Source organism: Tupaia chinensis, unplaced genomic scaffold (genome assembly GCF_000334495.1).
Source record: "Tupaia chinensis unplaced genomic scaffold, TupChi_1.0 Scaffold147218_1, whole genome shotgun sequence".
Taxonomy (NCBI): Eukaryota; Metazoa; Chordata; class Mammalia; order Scandentia; family Tupaiidae; genus Tupaia; species Tupaia belangeri.
Window position 1 is genome coordinate 556,392 of NW_006207069.1, and position 19,326 is coordinate 575,717.

The window sequence follows — 19,326 nt, forward strand, 5'->3', positions numbered from 1 at the left end:
TCTTCTAATTGTGTTGCCAGATAAATGGAGTAGTATGAAATAAGAAGGATGGCAAAATAGCCATATGCATGGTTTCAAAGGTATAATTAAAAACTGGAACAGGGACCTGCAGGTGGTGTAATCGTTAGGTTGCTGGACTCCCATGTTGTCAACTGTGGTTCAAGTCCTGGATTCAAAAGCTTAAAATTCAGGCTGGAAGCATTTGTATTTGTGCTCAAAATTCTGAGAGGAGAATGGAGAGGTGATTGCAGCATGGCCCTGGGGATGGAGTGATTTCTCACTTTTTGTCTCTCTGTTTCTCTGGCTAGTACACACACACACATCCTATAGCAAAAGTAACCTCTCTCTAAGAAAAAAAAACCTGGGACAAGTGGGGACACAGCAGATAGTGTAGTGGTTATGTTGCTGGACTCTCACATGGTCGATTGCAGTTTAAGTTCCATACCAGTGGCTTGAAAATAATGCCTCAAATGTGTGCCTGCCTAAGATTCCGGGAGCAGAAGAGAGGAGAAGGGATTGTAGCATGGCCATCCTCTGTGGGAGGTGATTTCTTACTTTCCCTCTCACTGTTTCTGTATTCTCTCTGGAGAGTACATATGCTCTAAGGCAAAAACAAACAAACAAATAGAAAAAAAAAAAACTGGGGCAAGTAGAAGAAGAAAGGAAGACAAAAAGAAAAGATATTGAGACAACTATTCCAATTAAGAGCTCAAAACTCAACACAGTTCAGAGGAATATTTTAACCTTAATCATAGATCACTTCAATGGCAAGATAAAGATAGTATTTTCTACCATCTTTTGTTGATTTGAAAGAAAATCTTAAGATCGCTTGTTTGGCTTACATTAAGAGGTCTCATACATGCCACTGAATAAGTTAGAAGACAGAAAGTGAGAGTAAAAATGGAATTTAATAAAAACTGAGAGAGCAAGCAGGATTGAGGCCTTGAAGTAAGTGAGAAAAAATAATAATTAGAACCACTGCTTCCAAGAGTACAAATTGACAGAGGGACCTCAAGAAGAGATTCCTCAAGACTGTGAAGGATACACCCATGCCTAGCTAAATAGGCTATTGTCAGGGGGAAGAGGGCATCCACCTGCATTCATCCTTATCTTCTTCCCCTTGCCACCAGTCAGGCTCTAGTAAACAATGAATGAAAGTTCTCACAGAGTGTATTTACAATGTACCACATCATGCGCTGGTGCATTTGAGTTGACAATTTTCTGATGAAGGAATGATATGGACAGGAATGTGCAGGCACCCTGTTGGCTGATGTATAGAGCAGTGCTGATTTTGATCTTTGAGGAGATTAGCTGTTCTGCCTTGCTGGAGAAGGTGAGCTGCTTTAGAGATTACAGAAGAATCAGGTTTTAAGGGTCATTTTATCCATTTTCTGTCATCTAAATCAGCACCTTTTGAAGGTTAAAATCTACTAAACCATGTAGTTTACTTTTCAAATTGCTCTTACTTACAACGTAAAACAGAACCATGAAATAACTCTGAGATTGTTAATCCTAATCAGAAAGATCCAAAAATTATTTGAATGTTAACATGAATGCACCTCAGAGGAAACCAGGACTATATTAAAAAATAAATGCAGATAAAAGCAAAAGATAATTGGAAAGTATTGTCAAGAATATTTTCAGTACATCACTCACCACTTACACAATTGAAACGATTCTCATCTTAAAAGTGCACATTGTGTGTCTCTGTGCAAAACAGAAACAAATATGCTCATTAAATGGATGTGCACACACATGTACCTATTATTTACCTTTATGTTCTCAGATAACATCAACATAATTGCAGTCATCCAGTACAGTAAGATCTCCCATTATCCTTAACTTTACAATATGTTCCTGTACTTTATATAACATGTACAGTCATTTCATCCACAACCACATTCATATTTTGCAAATATATAACTTGCTAGTTTATAAAATCAATGTTGTTAAATAGACCCCATACCCCTGTGCACATCCAACTTGGCCATGCAAACATGTCTGCAACCATGTGCTTCTTGCTCCTGTCCTCCATCTCTCTCGGCATGGTTGCCTCCTTCCACCTGTGATCAAGTTCTCATCCACTGCCATCTCTACTTCTGCTGCAACTTTTAAAATCTGTAATCCTCTCTTCACCTTCCTCAATGTCTTCTCTCTATGAGCTTTGAACCCCCTGCATGGAAACACTTTTCAGTTTCCCAACTTAAAATTAAACCTTTATCTCATCACTTTCCTGTTCCTTTACTTCTTAACCTTTCTCCTCCATGTTACTGAAAAGCTTCCCCACAAGGATACCATGTTTCTTCATTCTGCCCTGTCTTAACCCTGCCTCCCATCCTCCCTCCTCTGTACTATAATTTCTCCTTCTCTCCCTTACAGTGAACAATAATGTGATCAAGTTCTCATCCACTGCCATCTCTACTTCTGCTGTCAGCTGCAACTTTTAAAATCTGTAATCCTCTCTTCACCTTCCTCAATGTCTTCTCTCTATGAGCTTTGAACCCCCTGCATGGAAACACTTTTCAGTTTCCCAACTTAAAATTAAACCTTTATCTCATCACTTTCCTGTTCCTTTACTTCTTAACCTTTCTCCTCCATGTTACTGAAAAGCTTCCCCACAAGGATACCATGTTTCTTCATTCTGCCCTGTCTTAACCCTGCCTCCCATCCTCCCTCCTCTGTACTATAATTTCTCCTTCTCTCCCTTACAGTGAACAATAATTATAAATCATGATCCTAAGTTATCTTAAATTCCTAGAACACTTGACATTTTAATGATTATTTTCCTCCTATAATGCATCCCTTAGGAATTTTCAATGCCAAAATGCTACTATTTGAAAATTTTGTCCAAGACTATTTCTTTCCTGCTTTCTGCTCATTTCATAAATATTGATATTCCCTAAGATTCCACATTCAGAATTAAACCATTTTGTCTGAATTTACATAAATGAAGAAGCCATACACATGGAAATTAGGAACCCTCTACCCACTGTTTAGTTCATATCTCCATCGATTGCTCTAATAATTACTGAATGCCTACTCAGCACCAGAAAATGATTAGATATCGAAAACACAGTGATGAGTTCACATACAGCCTTCTCATCATGTTGTTTACCCCAACAATTAATCAGAAATCAATCTTTTGGAGAGACATTTGGACATCTGTGTTTGTTGCGGCATAATTTACAATCGCTGAGTCATAGAATTAGCCTAAATACCAAACAAGCAATGACTGGATTAATAAATATACAATGCATTACATCTCAGCCATAAAGACATAAACTCCTGTCATTTGACACAAACTAGATGAATCCAGAATATATAATGCTAAATATAATAAGAAAGGCTATGAAAAACCAAATACTGTTTACCTTGCTTAACATATTGGGTTGGTGGAAAAGTCTTGACATATGGAACCTTTTCCAAGATTGACCACATGATAGGGCACAAAGCAAGCCTCTACAGATTCAGGCATAGAAACTATATTCAGCATCTTCTCCGACCATAATGGAATTAAACTTGATTTTAATTTCAAGAGAAATCCTCAAAAATACACAAATACATGGAAACTAGAGAGCCTAATCCTGAATGACTTCACAACTACTGAAGAAATTAAGACTGAAATAAAAAGATTCATGAAAACCAATAACAATGAGGACACAAGTTTCCACAATCTTCAGGACACTGAAAAATCAGTAAAAAGAGGAAAGTTTATAGCAATAAGTGCACATAAGAAGAAGATATATAGAATTCAAATGGATGACCTAACATCTTACCTCAGAGAATTGGAAAAGTAACAGTGAAAAAACACAAAAAAACTCCAGGAGAAAAGAAATAATAAAGATTTGAGCAGAAATAAATGAAATAGAAAATAAATGAACTATTTGGAAAATAAATGAAAGTAAAAGTTGGTTCTTTGAAAAGATAAACAAAATTGATACACCACTAGTGAGATTTATTAAGAAAAAGAGAGAAAGGGGAAAAGCAGTTAGTGTAATGGCTATGTCACTGGACTTACACGTAGTCGACCGCGGTTCGCGTCCCAGACCCGGTGGCTTAAAACTCACGCCAGGCGCGTGTGCGTGCGTGCCCAAGATCCCGAGAGGAGAATGGAGGAGAAGGGATTGCGGCATGACCATCTCCCCTGGGGGGTGATTTCTCGCTTTCTGTCTCTATGTCTCCCTCTGTCTGTCTGGCGAGCACACGCGCCCTAATTATATCAAATGATGCAGAAGAAATATTTGATAGGATACAACATCCCTTCATGATCAAGACTCTCAGTAAAATTGGCATAGAAGGGTCATTTCTCAACACAATAACAACTATCTATGAAAAACCCATAGTGAACATCATCCTGAATAGAAAAAAGTTGAAAGCTTTTCCACTAAAAACTGGTATAAGACAAGGATGCCCATTTTCTCCACTCCTTTTCAATATAGTACTGGAAGTCCTTGCCAATGGAATCAAAAATAAGAATAAAATAAAAGGCATTAAAATAGGAAAAGGAGAGGTGAAACTATATTTGCAGATGACATGATGGTATACTTAGAAGACCCAATGGTATCCATGAAAAAAATCCTGGAAGTAATACATGAATACAGTAAAGTTGCAGGGTACAAAATCAACATACAGAAATCTATAGTATTTCTATACATGAACAGCAGGCAGACGGAGATAGAACTGAAAAAAAAAAATCCATTTACCATAGCCATAAAAAGTATAAGATATCTAGAGATAAATCTAACCAAAGAAGTTAAAGACCTCCACAAGGAAAGCTATGAGAAGCTAAAATAAGAAATTGAAAATGACATAAAAAAGTGGAAGGACTTCCCATGTTCCTGGATTGGAAGAATTAATATAATCAAAATGGCAATTCTATCCAAATGAATCTACATACTTAATGCAATCACAATCAAAATGCCAGAGAAATTCTTTACACATCTAGAAAATACAATCATACAATTTGTCTGGAGTCATAAAAGACTTTGTATTGCCAAAGCAATCCTGCATGAGAAGAGGGTAGTGGGTGGCATCTCACTCTCTAACTCAAAAATATAATACAAAGCTGTGGTAATCAGAACAGCATGGTATTGGCACAGAAATAGACAGGTGGACCAATGGAACAGAATAGAGTCCCTAGAAATAAACTCCCAGACATACAGCCGGCTGATTTTTGACAAAGGGTACCAGTCAATCCAGTGGAAAAAGGAAAAGCTCTTTAACAAATGGTGCTGGAAAAACTGGATATGCACTGCAGAAAGATGAATCTGAACTCCTACCTTTCACTTTCGACTAAAATCAAATCAAAGTGGTTCAAAGATCTAAAACTAAGACTTCAAACTATAAAACTACTGCTGGAAAATACTAGGAAAACTCTGGGAGATGCTGGGGTAGGCAAAGACTGAATCTACATACTTAATGCAATCACAATCAAAATGCCAGAGAAATTCTTTACACATCTAGAAAATACAATCATACAATTTGTCTGGAGTCATAAAAGACTTTGTATTGCCAAAGCAATCCTGCATGAGAAGAGGGTAGTGGGTGGCATCTCACTCTCTAACTCAAAAATATAATACAAAGCTGTGGTAATCAGAACAGCATGGTATTGGCACAGAAATAGACAGGTGGACCAATGGAACAGAATAGAGTCCCTAGAAATAAACTCCCAGACATACAGCCGGCTGATTTTTGACAAAGGGTACCAGTCAATCCAGTGGAAAAAGGAAAAGCTCTTTAACAAATGGTGCTGGAAAAACTGGATATGCACTGCAGAAAGATGAATCTGAACTCCTACCTTTCACTTTCGACTAAAATCAAATCAAAGTGGTTCAAAGATCTAAAACTAAGACTTCAAACTATAAAACTACTGCTGGAAAATACTAGGAAAACTCTGGGAGATGCTGGGGTAGGCAAAGACTTCTTAAATAAGACCCCCAAAGCACAGTCAATAATCCCCAAAATAGATAAGTGAGATTACATCAGATTAAGAAGTTTCTGCATGGCAAAAGACACAGTAATTAGTGTGAATCAAAGGCCCTCAAATTTGGAAAATACTTTTGTAAAACTATGCATCAGATAAGGGACTGATAATGAGAATACACAAGGAACTAAAGCTGCTATCCTGAAAAAAAAGATGATTAATCTATTAAAAGACAGGAGAATGAGTTGTAAAAAACTCTTTTTAAGGAAGACATACAAATAGTCAAAAGTCATATGAAAAAATGCTCATCATCCCTCATTGTAGGAGAGATGCACATCAAAACCACAATGAGATATCACCTAACCCCAGTCAGCATGACTAAGATATAAAACAAACAAACAAACAGACAAACAAACCAACAAAAAACAGAAAAAGGTAAGTGCTAGCAGAAGTGTTGTGAAAGGGGAACTGTCCTACACTACTGGTGAGAATGCAAATTGGTCCAGCCACTCTGGAGAACAATTTAGAGATTCCTCAAGGACCTACAAATAGAACTACCATATCATCAAGCAATCCCAGTTTTTGGTATCTACCCAAAGGACAGAAGAATTCTTAATTGGAATAGTGCTTGCACATTCATGTTTATTGCAGCATTATTCTCAATTACTAAGACAAGGAACCAACCTATATGCCCACGAATAGATGAATGGATTGAAAAACTGTGGCACATATACCCTATGAAATTCTACTCAGCCATAAAAAGAACAAGACCTTGGCTTTTAACAGAAAGTGGATGAATGTGGAAGATTTACTGCTGATTGAGCAAGTCAGGTGATGAAAGAAGATATTGTATGTCTCCACTTAATATATACCGAATGTCTTTACTCTGTGGCTGAAACTGAATGACTGAAAGTTATAGAAACTAATTAAATGGTTGTGAATACCAGACACAGTGTGGGAAGAGGGCGGATGAAGGGGTAGAGTCTGAGGAAGGACATTAAGGAGATAGAGAGGCAAGGCATTTATGGGACAAAGAAATGGATTATTGTCTATTGGAGATAACTTTCTAGTATGGTGAACTGGACTAGTGAGAAATGTACACATGTTGGAATATTCACTTTGTAAGCTAAGTAACATAATTGAATGTATAAAAGAAATATAAATAAAAAGAAAAACTTATCATCATGACTTTTTTGACAATCCAATATATTGAATGTCTACATACTATGGCAGAAACTGAAGGACTCAGCAGCACAGATGTAGATGAAGTTAAAGGTAGATGCCAGAAGGTGTGTGGAGGGAGACAGCATGTGTGGTGTAGGGGAAAATGATTAACAGACACAAGAATGCATGTGAAAAAGTAGAATAAGTTATGGAACAGTATACCACAGTGGAGTTAAAATGTCATTGCCAATTCAAGATATGCTTTACAGAAAGAAAATAAGCTAGCAGAACTGTTACCAAATGTACAAAACATAATGTAATGTTCAATGTTGAATAAGGTGAATATGTCTATATTCTTGATTTGATTATTATGCACCATATGCATGCTTTGAAAAACCATACTATTGCATCCTACAAACATGTACAAGAATTATATTTGAACCAGAAATTACAATACATTATTTTCAGAGATCCCTTCTATATCCTTGCTTGCCAGACAGGCAGAGAGACAGAAAGTGAGAAATCACCCCCGCAGGGGGAATGGCCACACCATAGTCCCTTCTCCATTCTCCTCTTGGGATTTTGGATATGCACACACACATGTTCAGCATGTTTCAAGCCACTGGGTCTGGACCTTGTACCATGGTCAGCCACATAAGGGAGTCAAGCACCTTAAACATTATACCACCTGCTGGCCTCAATTAAATATTTTTAAAGTAAAATAAAAATAAAAATAAATAAAATGAATACAAACAAGCCTATAATTGCAGAATTGGTGAAATGCCAAACTTGAGAGCTTTTCTAAATTACATACTATTTGACTCAGTATTTTCCAGAACACAGTGACTTCTTTGAGACAAACCACAACAAATAAACAAAAATATTGACATAAAATGAGATCTAGTTGCTTCTTTGCTTTGATCTAGTCAGTGGACTTCCATTTGTCTGTATCTAGCAAGTCCCTCTGTGCTCCTGTTCACATCACCTGCATCCTTTGTTCTCAGTACTCCAGATTCAACTACGCTAGCTTGGACCCTTAACTGTGACATATTTCACCCACTTCAGATACTTAAGTGCATTCACTTTCCTCTTCCTGAAATGCTTACCATTATAATCTATGCCCAACTGATTCTTAACTTTCTTTCATTTCTTGGTTAAGTTGTTACTGGATGCCAGCCAGGATCAAATATGGCAGATTTCCCTCCTCAAAGTATCATGTAACTTTCTCCTTCACAGAAAAGATTTTATTATTGATCTATGAATATATGTAACAATTAATTAATGTCTATCCAGTTCCATAGATTGGAGACTCTATGAAGTCAGGGACTAAATCCAGCTTTGCTTACCCTTGCATAGTTCATATAGAGCACAAAAAATGAGCATAAGAGACCTTTGATATTTAGATAGATAAGAAAATAAAAATTGACTTTTCATTATCAAATTCTTTATTGAGGTTTTGCCATCTTAGGAAAGGAAAATCCAATGAGAAAATATTTTAGGTGAAGACATTAATATTTTATGCATTCCAGGAATAATGATTGATCTCTAAGTGTTCAATACTTTGAGTTCTGCTTAGCTGCCCTATTTTTTAGCAATTAAAAGACAATTTAATATTCTATTATAAATACATATAAAATTGCAATTCCTAGGATAAAAATTAATGAAATTTTACATGAAGCAAATATAGAGGTATATAAAAACCTACAATGTCATGTATTTGAAAAGCCAAAACTCATTTGAGAATATTTTTTTTACTTCAGATTTCAAGAAATATTTTGATGTTAGCAGTTCTCTTTCTATTAAATCATAGCATTAATAAAAAATAAGTAATAGAGTTATAGAATAATGAGGATTAATATAATTTTGTATGTTAGCATTTCTAATGTGTGCACAAAGTATTCAATATGTATGTGAGTACCTTCCTTTCACTCTGTTTCATAATATACTTTAGACCAGTTATAACTCAGAAAATAATGTAAAATTGTCTTTAAGTTATAATATATCTGGACTTTGAAAAAATCAGGACAATATAGCTTTTAAAATACGCTTTTAATGACCCTTTGTAATAATAATTGGCCATGCTGTGATCGCTTGTCCTCTAGGGATGTGGGCGCACAAATGCACATGCACTAGGCATGATTTTCAAGTCACCAGGTCTGAGACCCAAACTGCGTTGGTCCTGTGGGAGTGCAGCACCTTAACCACAGCACCAACCGCAGGCCCCACATTTCATTTATTTCTTGACAGATATCACTGTCATCCTTCAGGGAAATTGAGGAGAAACAAAACAACAATGGCAAGGATATATTCTTAGTGAATTTTATATCAGTTCTGCCTAAATAACAAATTATATTCCCTGAAAGAGAATATAAAGAGTCAAATACAACTATAATTAAAATATAATTATATCTCAAAGAGAAAATAATGCATTATTTCCGTGAACTGACAGAATGGATTAATCATCTCTCCACCAAATTTCCATTTATGGAAAGATGAGTGAGTGGCCTGAATCATGAAAACTATGCTGCTTTTACCTTATTTAAGGAAAGGATCCCTTCTCTGGTCTCTTTGTCAGTGGAGATGGAGAATATCCCAATACCATCACCATTTATGATGGAGTAAGTCATGTCAGCGTTTGAACCGGTGTCTGCATCATTTGCCTTGATTTTCTTTTCCCAGCTGTTGAATCAACGTGAGCTGACTCAGGAACATACAGCTGATAGTGCTCTGAAAAATATTTCATATTAAGCATATTTAATAATAATAATAATAATAATAATAATGTTCTGAAAATAATCTTACAAGAAAAAGACAATAACTATTTAAACCACATACTCAAATGAGTATTATATTAAGTAATGTATAAAATAGATTTCTTTTTATAGATTGTAAATAGTAGGATACTATTTAGTAATGAAATAATGGGTTTACATAAACTTTAAATATATGTAAAATACATAAAAGAAAATTTGTATATCTAAATATGAAATATTTTAGTTTTGACATTAGCCTCTATAGCCAATAACAGTAAAACTATCTATTTGATAAGTTTCATTGTCTGAAATGCAAAAGTATCAATTTTTCTAAATTTTCCTGATACTAAATGTTGAATTGAATTTTTACCATAGAGATTTATGAAATTAATATTAAGAAGCATAATGAACATCTTTTAAACTATTTTCTGATGAGAGAGAAACATATTTATTAAAGTGATTTACTACAGCAAATGCAAAAGAACATTAAAAATAACAGGAACTGTGAATTTAAGTGTAATATGATTAAAGAGTTTCAGCCAAGATTACACTAATTTTAATTTTACATCATATAGGATAATATTAGACTATTAAAAGTAGTGAATGTAATTCTATGAAGATATTCCTTCAGTCAATTATTTCTTAATTGGTATGATACTAAAAAAAAAAAAGTTTCATTTGGAGAAAGTCTTAAATATGCTTTTTAAATGTTGTGTTAGTAACGCCTAACATGAGTTCTACCTTCAAAAACAAAAATATAGTTGTATGAAATGCTGTACAACAGAATTCTAAAACATGATCTTAACTATAATTTTATACCTACTGATTTTTCCCTCCCTCAATTTATGACAACTATCATTTTATCCTTTGGTTCTATGACTCTGACATATTAGATATGACATATAACTGTAATCATGCAGTCTTTTATTCTTTCTGTGTCTGACTTATTTCACTCAGCAAAAAGTCTCCACATTCATCCATGTGGTCACATAATTCAGAATTTTCTTCTTTTTCAAAAGGGAATAGTATTTCATTGCATGTATATTCCATATTTTCTACCCATTTATTTGTCAATAGACATAATGGCTGTTTCCACATCTTGGTTATTGTAAGTAGTGCAGCAGTGAACATGGAAGTGCAAATAGCTGTTCAGAAATCTGATTTCAATACAGAAGCAAGATTGCTGTATGTTATGATAATGCTACTTTAAATTTTTGGAGAAATATTCACCTTGTATCCAGTGGTGGCTGCATCATTTTTCATTACTACTAAAAGCATACAAAGGTTATCACTTTCTCCACATACTTTTTGACACTGTTTGCCTTTTGCTTTGTGTTGTTTAGTTTTTTTTTTTCTTTTCTTTTAGTAGGTCAACTTTTTTTTTTTTTTTGACTTTTGGGTGGTAGAAGTTCCTCATGTGTACTAGAAATAAACACTTTATTAGATATATGAGCTTGGAAATATTTTCTCCCATTTCATAAGTTGCTTTTTTATTCTATTAATTTGTTTTTTTTTTCTTTTCTTTTATTAGGTCTACTTTTTTTTTTTGACTTTTGGGTGGTAGAAGTTCCTCATGTGTACTAGAAATAAACACTTTATTAGATATATGAGCTTGGAAATATTTTCTCCCATTTCATAAGTTGCTTTTTTATTCTATTAATTTGTTCCTTTGTTCCACTGAAGACATAAATAGTGGGTAAAATATATTTTTGAGTTCAAAGACCCACGTCAACATATTTCCTGGATGAATAACCCTGTTCTGTGAAACACATGATCCCTTGATATTAACTATGGAGTTTATCAGGAACTACTACGGCATTCAAAGCTCTAGTCTCCCAAAAGTCTTTCAGCTCATTAACTGGGAAGATAACTCTTGTAAACAAAAGAAGTCAGGGTAAATACATAAATGAATACATGGAAGAGTTAGTACAGTATAACAAATCCTGCTGTTTATGAAGTGTTTGTATAAAACTGTCCAAGGGGGTCATAAAAGATTCATGACCCAGAAAACATTTAGGCACAGTCTGCCAAGACAAAGTATATCCCTTGAAGATGAAAGTCAGGTTCAAAAGAGAAACTAATATTTAACACATTTTAATAATTACTAGTGCAGTAAACTTTACCCACTCACTATATTGAACTAGATAAAATGGACTATATTCAGATTAACAATTTATACACTTTTTATAAGTTGAGACTTTATAAAGAATATATTGTAAATAAGCTTTTGTAAGCAGCCTGTCAAGTGGTCCATGGTTTATCTTCATGTCCTGATGTTCGAGTCCTTGAGCAATTCATTCCACTTGTGTGTTGGCGAGATACAGTGACTCACTTCTAATGAATTGAGTAGAGCAAATATAATAGGATTTCACTTCTAAATTTAAGTTACAAAAAGACTGTGTCTTCTATCATGAACATTCTCTGTCTTGGATTACTTACTCTGGGGGGTGGGACTGGCAAAGTGTGTTGCAGCTTTCTGGAGTGATCCACATAGCACATGACTAATGCCTGCCAAAACTGTTGGTAAGGTCGAAGCAGAAACAAGTCCCTACCTTTACAAAGGCAAGCTTTTGGATAAGATCTCAGTCTCTGCTGACTGCTACACTGGAATCTCATAAACCTGTATCAGACTCAATCAGCTGAACCAGGCCTACACTCCCAATCCACAGAATTTATGAAATAATTAATGTTGATTGTTGATCAGTCTAACATAGACTGATTTTTATCTATAGCAATAGAAAAATCATACACACCTTTGCTGTAGCTGCAAGTCATTTGCTAAATCCAATCAGTTCTTTTTAGTTCTTTTCATCTTTAGGTCTTTTGTGCAATGTTTAAGAACATTAAACCCCATGATGAAATAAATGAACAAAATATGATTGCATTACACATTTATTCTTTGAAATTGTTCTACCTGACTTTTTACTTTGATATATTTCTATTATAAAAACAAGATAATATGATGAAATGCATCAGTAGATTGTCACATATTATTAACATTTTCATGAATTTGCTTCACATCTTATTTCATAGACAAATCAGTGTCTGAAGGCACAGATGATGCTCTGAGTGAACTACTTGCTACTACTATTATTAAATATCTCAAATATTATTATATCTCCCCACAATAACTTTCATTCTCTTACATATCTTTATAATGTTAGTTTATGCATGTTTCCATAGATACATGTTTAAATAGCACAGGATTTTTAAGTATGTATATTTTTAATTTATACACATGACATTGTTTTTAAATTGAAAGTTTATGTAATTATTTCTCCCAGGATGGAGGTAAAGAGAGAGAGAGAGAAAATAAGACAATGCCCTGACAGGTTCTTGATGCTAGAATTTACCCCAGCCTTAGCCAGCACTGGGTTATGGCTGATATACTTAGGGAGGTCTCCGTAAGTGAACCTAGAACCCTCTATGTGTGTCAGTTTCACTGTTGTGCTACTATCATCCTCTGCACTATTTTTTCTCTGAAAATCACAATTTTGCAATATATCTAAGATGACACATGCAGTTCTAATTAATTAATTACAATACAGTATGTCATTGTGATATGCCACAATTTATCTGCTTTCATATTTTTCTAATTTAGAAATATTTCAATGAATCTTATTTTAAACAAGCCTTACACACATTCCCAAGTGTATTCCTAGGCTATATCCAGAAGTGCCACCCTCCCTGGATTTTCAGGACATGGTCCTTCTCTTCCTACCAGTTGCACCTTCCTACCAGTTGCATCTAAGTTCAATGAAAAACTTATCTCTCACTTTTGTCTCAACAGATAATATTGCCCATAATATAGGCCTTCATTCTTATTCCTTATACATAAACCCTAGCAGGAACCAGATATAGTGTGGGAAGAGGGTGGAAGAAAGAGGAGAGTCTGAGGAAAGATGTTAAGGAGAAAAGTAGAGAGGCGAGATATTTATGAGACAAAGAAATGGGTTATTATTGGGGCTGGCAGGTGGCATGGTTGTTACGGACGCTGGACTCCCACATGATCGACCATGGTTCAAGTCCTGGACCTGGTGGCTTGCTTTCTCATTTTCTTTCTCTCTCTCCCCTCTGTGTGTGAATAATAATAATAATAAATCAAGCTAAATAAAATAATTCTTTTAAAAAATAAAAAATAGGTTATTACCTGTTGATGATAAGGTGTAAGGTATCCCCAACTGGACTGGTGAGAAATGCATTCATGTTGAAACATTCACTTTATAAGCGAAGTGACATATGTGATTGATGTATAAAAGAAATTAAAATAAATTTAAATAAAAGTAAATTAATAAAATTAGATTATAAACATAAAAAATAAATAAAGATTAACAAAAAAATAAACTCTAAAAGGATACATGTGTCCCCACTGCTACCTATAAAATGATGGCCCCCAAATTTATTTATATCTACCATTTCCAAATTCTTGTTATTATATTCAAATAAATGTTGGTCATCTGCAACTTGAGATCTTTTTAAAAAATAAAATTGAAAACAATTTGGAAAGTTTAAAATGTGAGCCAGTGAGCCAAGTCTCAGTGGCATAGTATATGGTGTACTGTACTGGAAACCACATGGCTGACTGTGGGTTCAGATCCCTGGTAGTGGTAGTCCACTCAAAACATGCCAAACACCCATGTATGCCCAAGATGCTGACCAGCTAAAGGGCTGGATAAGGAGACTGGGGCATTAGGAAACCCTTATGAGTGTCCCTGCATCTCTTTCTCATGCATATGCATGTGCTGTCATGAATATGATAAAATAAAAAAAAAAACCTTAAGATGTAGACCAATGAAGAAAGAAAAAAATAAAGTGCTTAAAATTTATAATAAAAGAGGGATGTAGAAAGTTTAACTTGTTGGGCCAGCAGGTGGCATGGATATTAAGGTGCCGACCACCCAGTCAGCTGCATGGTTTGAGTCCCTGCCCCAGATAGAGAATTACGCTGAGTGCATGTGTGTGCGCCCAAAATCCTGAGAGGAGAGTGGAGAAGAAGACAAAATGGCATGGCCACGCTCCTGGGAAATGAATGATTTCTCACTTTCTCTCTGGTGAGAGCATACACCCTTTAATAAAAATAAATAAGTAGGAAAAATATATAGAAAAAGAAAGTTTAACTTTTCAAGGCCTTCCCCAGTACAGATGTAAACTCTGTTGCATAAAAAAAAACTAAACTAAAAAGTGAAAAGAAACAAAACAGAAAATAAAGGAGCTCAATGAGGATTATCTTTTAAAACATACAAATGTTAAGGGTTTCTGATTTAACTCAAAAGAATAATTTTAAGAACAGTGGCTATTCTCAGAAGAGTAAAATAAAGACAAAAAAAAACCCTCCTGATATTCATGAGCATATTCAGACAAAAATTATTCACAAGGATAAAATATATACTGCCAAAGTATTCAAAATGCCTCCTAAGCACTAGAAAGTAGCAGAAAGATAAGATTTATTACAAAGCAAAAAAAAAACTTTTCAGATATTTTTAAAGACTTTCAAGGAACTACATAAATAGTCTGTAGCTTAAGAAAAAGATAAAGGGTTACATTAAAACAAACATATAACACTTCTTTAATTAAGATAACAACAGGCCAGCAATTTGCAAATTGATACCTCAGAGAGTATACATGGAAAAGGAGATGTTCTAGTGAAAGAATTATGGAATTTTTTAAATTCAGCTATCCATAGGTGTTGAGGTTGTTCCCACTTCCTGGCTGTTTTAAATAATGTTGCAATGAACGTGGGAGTGGTGGTGCCTCTAAGATGCTGACTCTGTTCCTTTGTGTGTGTGTGTGTGTGTGTGTGTGTATAAACATAAAGAACATTATATTCAGTAAAATAAGCCAGACAGAGAAGACTGCTATTGCATGATCTTACTTATCTTCTATGGAAACTAAAATAGCCAAACTCACAGAAAGACCAAGTATAATGGTGATTGTCAGGGTCTGGAAGGGTGAGTGAAATGGGAAGACGTCAGTCAGATGGCATAAAGTTTCAGTTATACAAGATACATCAATTAAATTCTAGAGATTTAATGTATGACTTAGTGACTACAGTTAATACTGTATTGTATACATGAAATTTGTTAGAGGGTAGATCGTGTATGTACACTAGTGACTACAGTTAATACTGTATTGTAATTTGTTAGAGGGTAGATCGTGTATGTACACTCTCCAGAGAGAAAGAGACAGAGAAAGTGAGAAATCACCCGTCCAGGGGGATAACCACTCTGTGATCCCTTCTCCTCCATTCTCCTCTTGGGATTTTTGGCATGCACACACATGTGTCTGGGACAAGTTTCAAGCCTGCAGGTTCAGGACTCAAACTTACAGTTTGTCATGTGAGAGTCCAGAGCCTCAATCATTACTCTGTCTGTGAGGCCCAGAAGTGGATGCTAATTGTTTAAGAGCTAAATAAACTCTTTTCAGCTTTTCAATCCAGAGAAGTCTTTTTATAGCATTCTAGTATCTGTACACTATCTCTTTGAAAACGAATCATTGAGAAAGATAGTGGGGTCTGGCAGGTGGCATGGTGGTTAAAGTTCTAGACTCCCACGTGACTGACCACGGTTTGAGTACCAGAGCTGGTGACATGGTTTTTCACATTCTCTCTCTACAACCCCCCTCTGCCCCTGTCTCTCTCTGCTCAAAGTAAAAAATAATAATAATGATAGATAAAATTAAATAAATAATTATTTAAAATAAGATAATGGCTGGGGAGGAGCCTACCTTCTGCCCCAGCTCTAAGATACAAAGCTACCCTGTCATAATGTTATTTGTCTTTGGATTTTGTTTTCCCTTCAGATAAAGCCTATTAGCCCATGGGTCACCACAATTATCATGTGAATTGAATATGAACTGTATATGATGAACGGTGTTATCAAGTCCTCCTACTTGAAGACTGACCATTATTTATCTTGACAGACATGTATGTAATCGATTGTGTCTGCTTAGCTATATGAAGAGCTGAGGGTTCTTTCTGTCACTGCAATCTCAGCAAATTGCCTGTGATATTATAGTGAATGCTTAAACTTTTACGTTGCTTCAATATTCATTTTAAAATATGTTTAACTTACACTGGAAACTGAGTTTAAACACTCTTGACACAGTTTCCAATACTTTCTCCTAGTGGATAACTCCAGCAGGAGGCCAGAGGTAAGAACTTAGAGGAATCTCTTCTCTCCAGCTCAGCGTCACTTCCCTGAAATGAATCATTCACACATTTGCTCCTCACATGAAGCAACCCATACTTTAGTCCTTATAGTATACTGCCAGTAACCTTGCTCTCAGTTCCGACTTGCTTGGCCTGTGTTCTTGACTTCCGTGTTCCGTGTGCGTGTGCGCGTGTGTGTGTGTGTCTTATGCTTTCACATATGGCTTGTAACTTAAGCCCTTCCCACAATCTGACCGTGAACAGTGAGACTCAGGTGGATGGATTCCCTGCTGGTACTCTTCTGTCGGGGTCTCTGGAGCCTGCTGTTATCAGCTGAGTTGATGATGAAACTCAGAGTTTGATACAAAACCGATAGGCATCACATCATAGTTTAATGTTTATTCAGTAAAAACAGATGTTTTCTTTGCCTTCTACATTTGTGGGCAGGATTTTTGGATTAGAAAGACATCTGTATTTTAACTGTATTTCCTCAAGTTTCATATTTATTTTTTGTTGAAATAAATATTCATGGAGTTATTACTTTATGGGAACATACACATGGGCATTTTTTAAAATTCTTTCTGGTGTTTTCATAGATTGGCTTTTCTTTGCTTGTGAACCTGGACATCTGCTCCTGCCCTTCCCCTCAGTCTACCTTGTGCCAGGTGTCTTCCCTGATGTAGTGTCTTTGTTCAGGGTGGCCATACCCTACCACTCTCTGACTGCAATGACAGATCTTGGCAGCAATCCAACACCGTCTCAACATTCATAGTAAGTGCAGGTTAGTATTGAATAATCAGCAGCTTTTTGAAATGCTGATCATGCTCCTTTCTCAGAAAATAAGCTAATACCAAAGCAGGAAAGAGTAAAGTCCTAATAAATCACCAAGTTTCTTCAATATTTTGGAAACCCTCCCAATCATTTCACCAATGATTAGAGAGTAAGATGTACAATAATATTGTAGAGGCTAAAAATATAACACGTTTGGTCTATATTAACAATATCACATAACCATATACCAAAAATCTATTGTAGCAATTAAGCATTATCCAAAAAAATAAAATACTGGCAGATTGGGATTCCAGGGTCACCATTCCCAATGTTTTATGTATATATATATATAATTTCTGTTCATGTTTTGTCTGTAGCCACCCATTGGAAATGCACATTAAAATAAAAACCCCTATTGTGTTAAGTGTTTGTTTTTCTTTTTTAAATTTTTCCTGGCTATCTCCCTTGTGTTTGCATCTAAGGAGTAGAAATGAGGGTCTAATTGATGTTCAGGCCTATCTTTTTAAAAATATATAAAACTTGATCAAAGAAGAAAACATTTACTGTCGTTACAAATGCAAACTATAAATCTATGACTCTCATAGTAATATTCCTATTGAATATTGGTAATAATTTTCATATGAATGTTGGGAGCCTACAACTTATGTCCTTTTAAACAACTTTAAGTTGAAAATAATTTAGAAAGTTTGAAATGGAAAAGAATAAATAAATTGTTTAAAGGTTTTAAAAGGGAAGCTGGGTTAAAAGTAAAAAAAGTAGGTTTAACTTCTTAGAACAATCCCTGCACATTGATATATGTACTACTAAAAAACAAACAAAAAGAAAAAGAAAGATCAAGACAGAAAGAAAGGAGAGAAAGAAAGAAAGAAAGAAAGAAAGAAAGAAAGAAAGAAAGAAAGAAAGAAAGAAAGAAAGAAAGAAAGAAAGAAAGAAAGAAAGAAAGAAAGAAAGAAGAAAGAAAAAAGAAAAAAAGAAAGAAGGAAGGAAGGAAAATAAAAACAAAATAAACCAACCAACAAGAAAAGAAACAAGAAGGGATTATCCTGGATTATCAGGAAGGTCATGACACATTTTTGCATAGAAAAATACGTTATGACTTTCTCAATGACCTAATATTTTTAAAATATCAATTAGACATCAAAATTAAGTTGTCTTTCTTATCTTTTCTAAGTAAAGTTTGTTATATACATAAAATTTACTCCCAGTAAATAACTATGCTTAGTATTCAAAATTATTCGTGTTGGCTTGAGCAAATAAGACCATGTAAATAAAGAGATGTGTTATTTGTAGTAAAATCCAACAATTGAAGCCACAAAAAAGTAGGGCAAAGCAGCCTTTAGACTGGTTGTTTAACATCAGAAAATTACTAAGAATGCCATGTAAAATGCCAAATTTGGCTATCCTGAATAATGCTTCAATGAGCTAAATTTATAGAAGCTCTAGAAAACACTCAAAGGTCCAAAGAAACCAAGAAAATGCTGAGTTACAAAAAAAAATTAATCAACATAGTATGTGTTTGTGGTGTTTTAACTGTTTCTTGCCCCATT

The 19,326-nt window shown here is 34.9% G+C and overlaps 1 protein-coding gene across 1 annotated transcript in view; it reads right to left on the reverse strand.

Annotated features, from left to right (window-relative positions):
• LOC102499626 (cadherin-18-like) overlaps positions 1–19,326 on the reverse strand; it is a 526,097-nt gene that overhangs the window by 105,688 nt on the left and 401,083 nt on the right. The window contains 2 exon segments of the mRNA XM_006169537.1: positions 9,622–9,756; positions 9,759–9,814. Coding sequence (XP_006169599.1) covers positions 9,622–9,756; positions 9,759–9,814 — 191 coding nt within the window.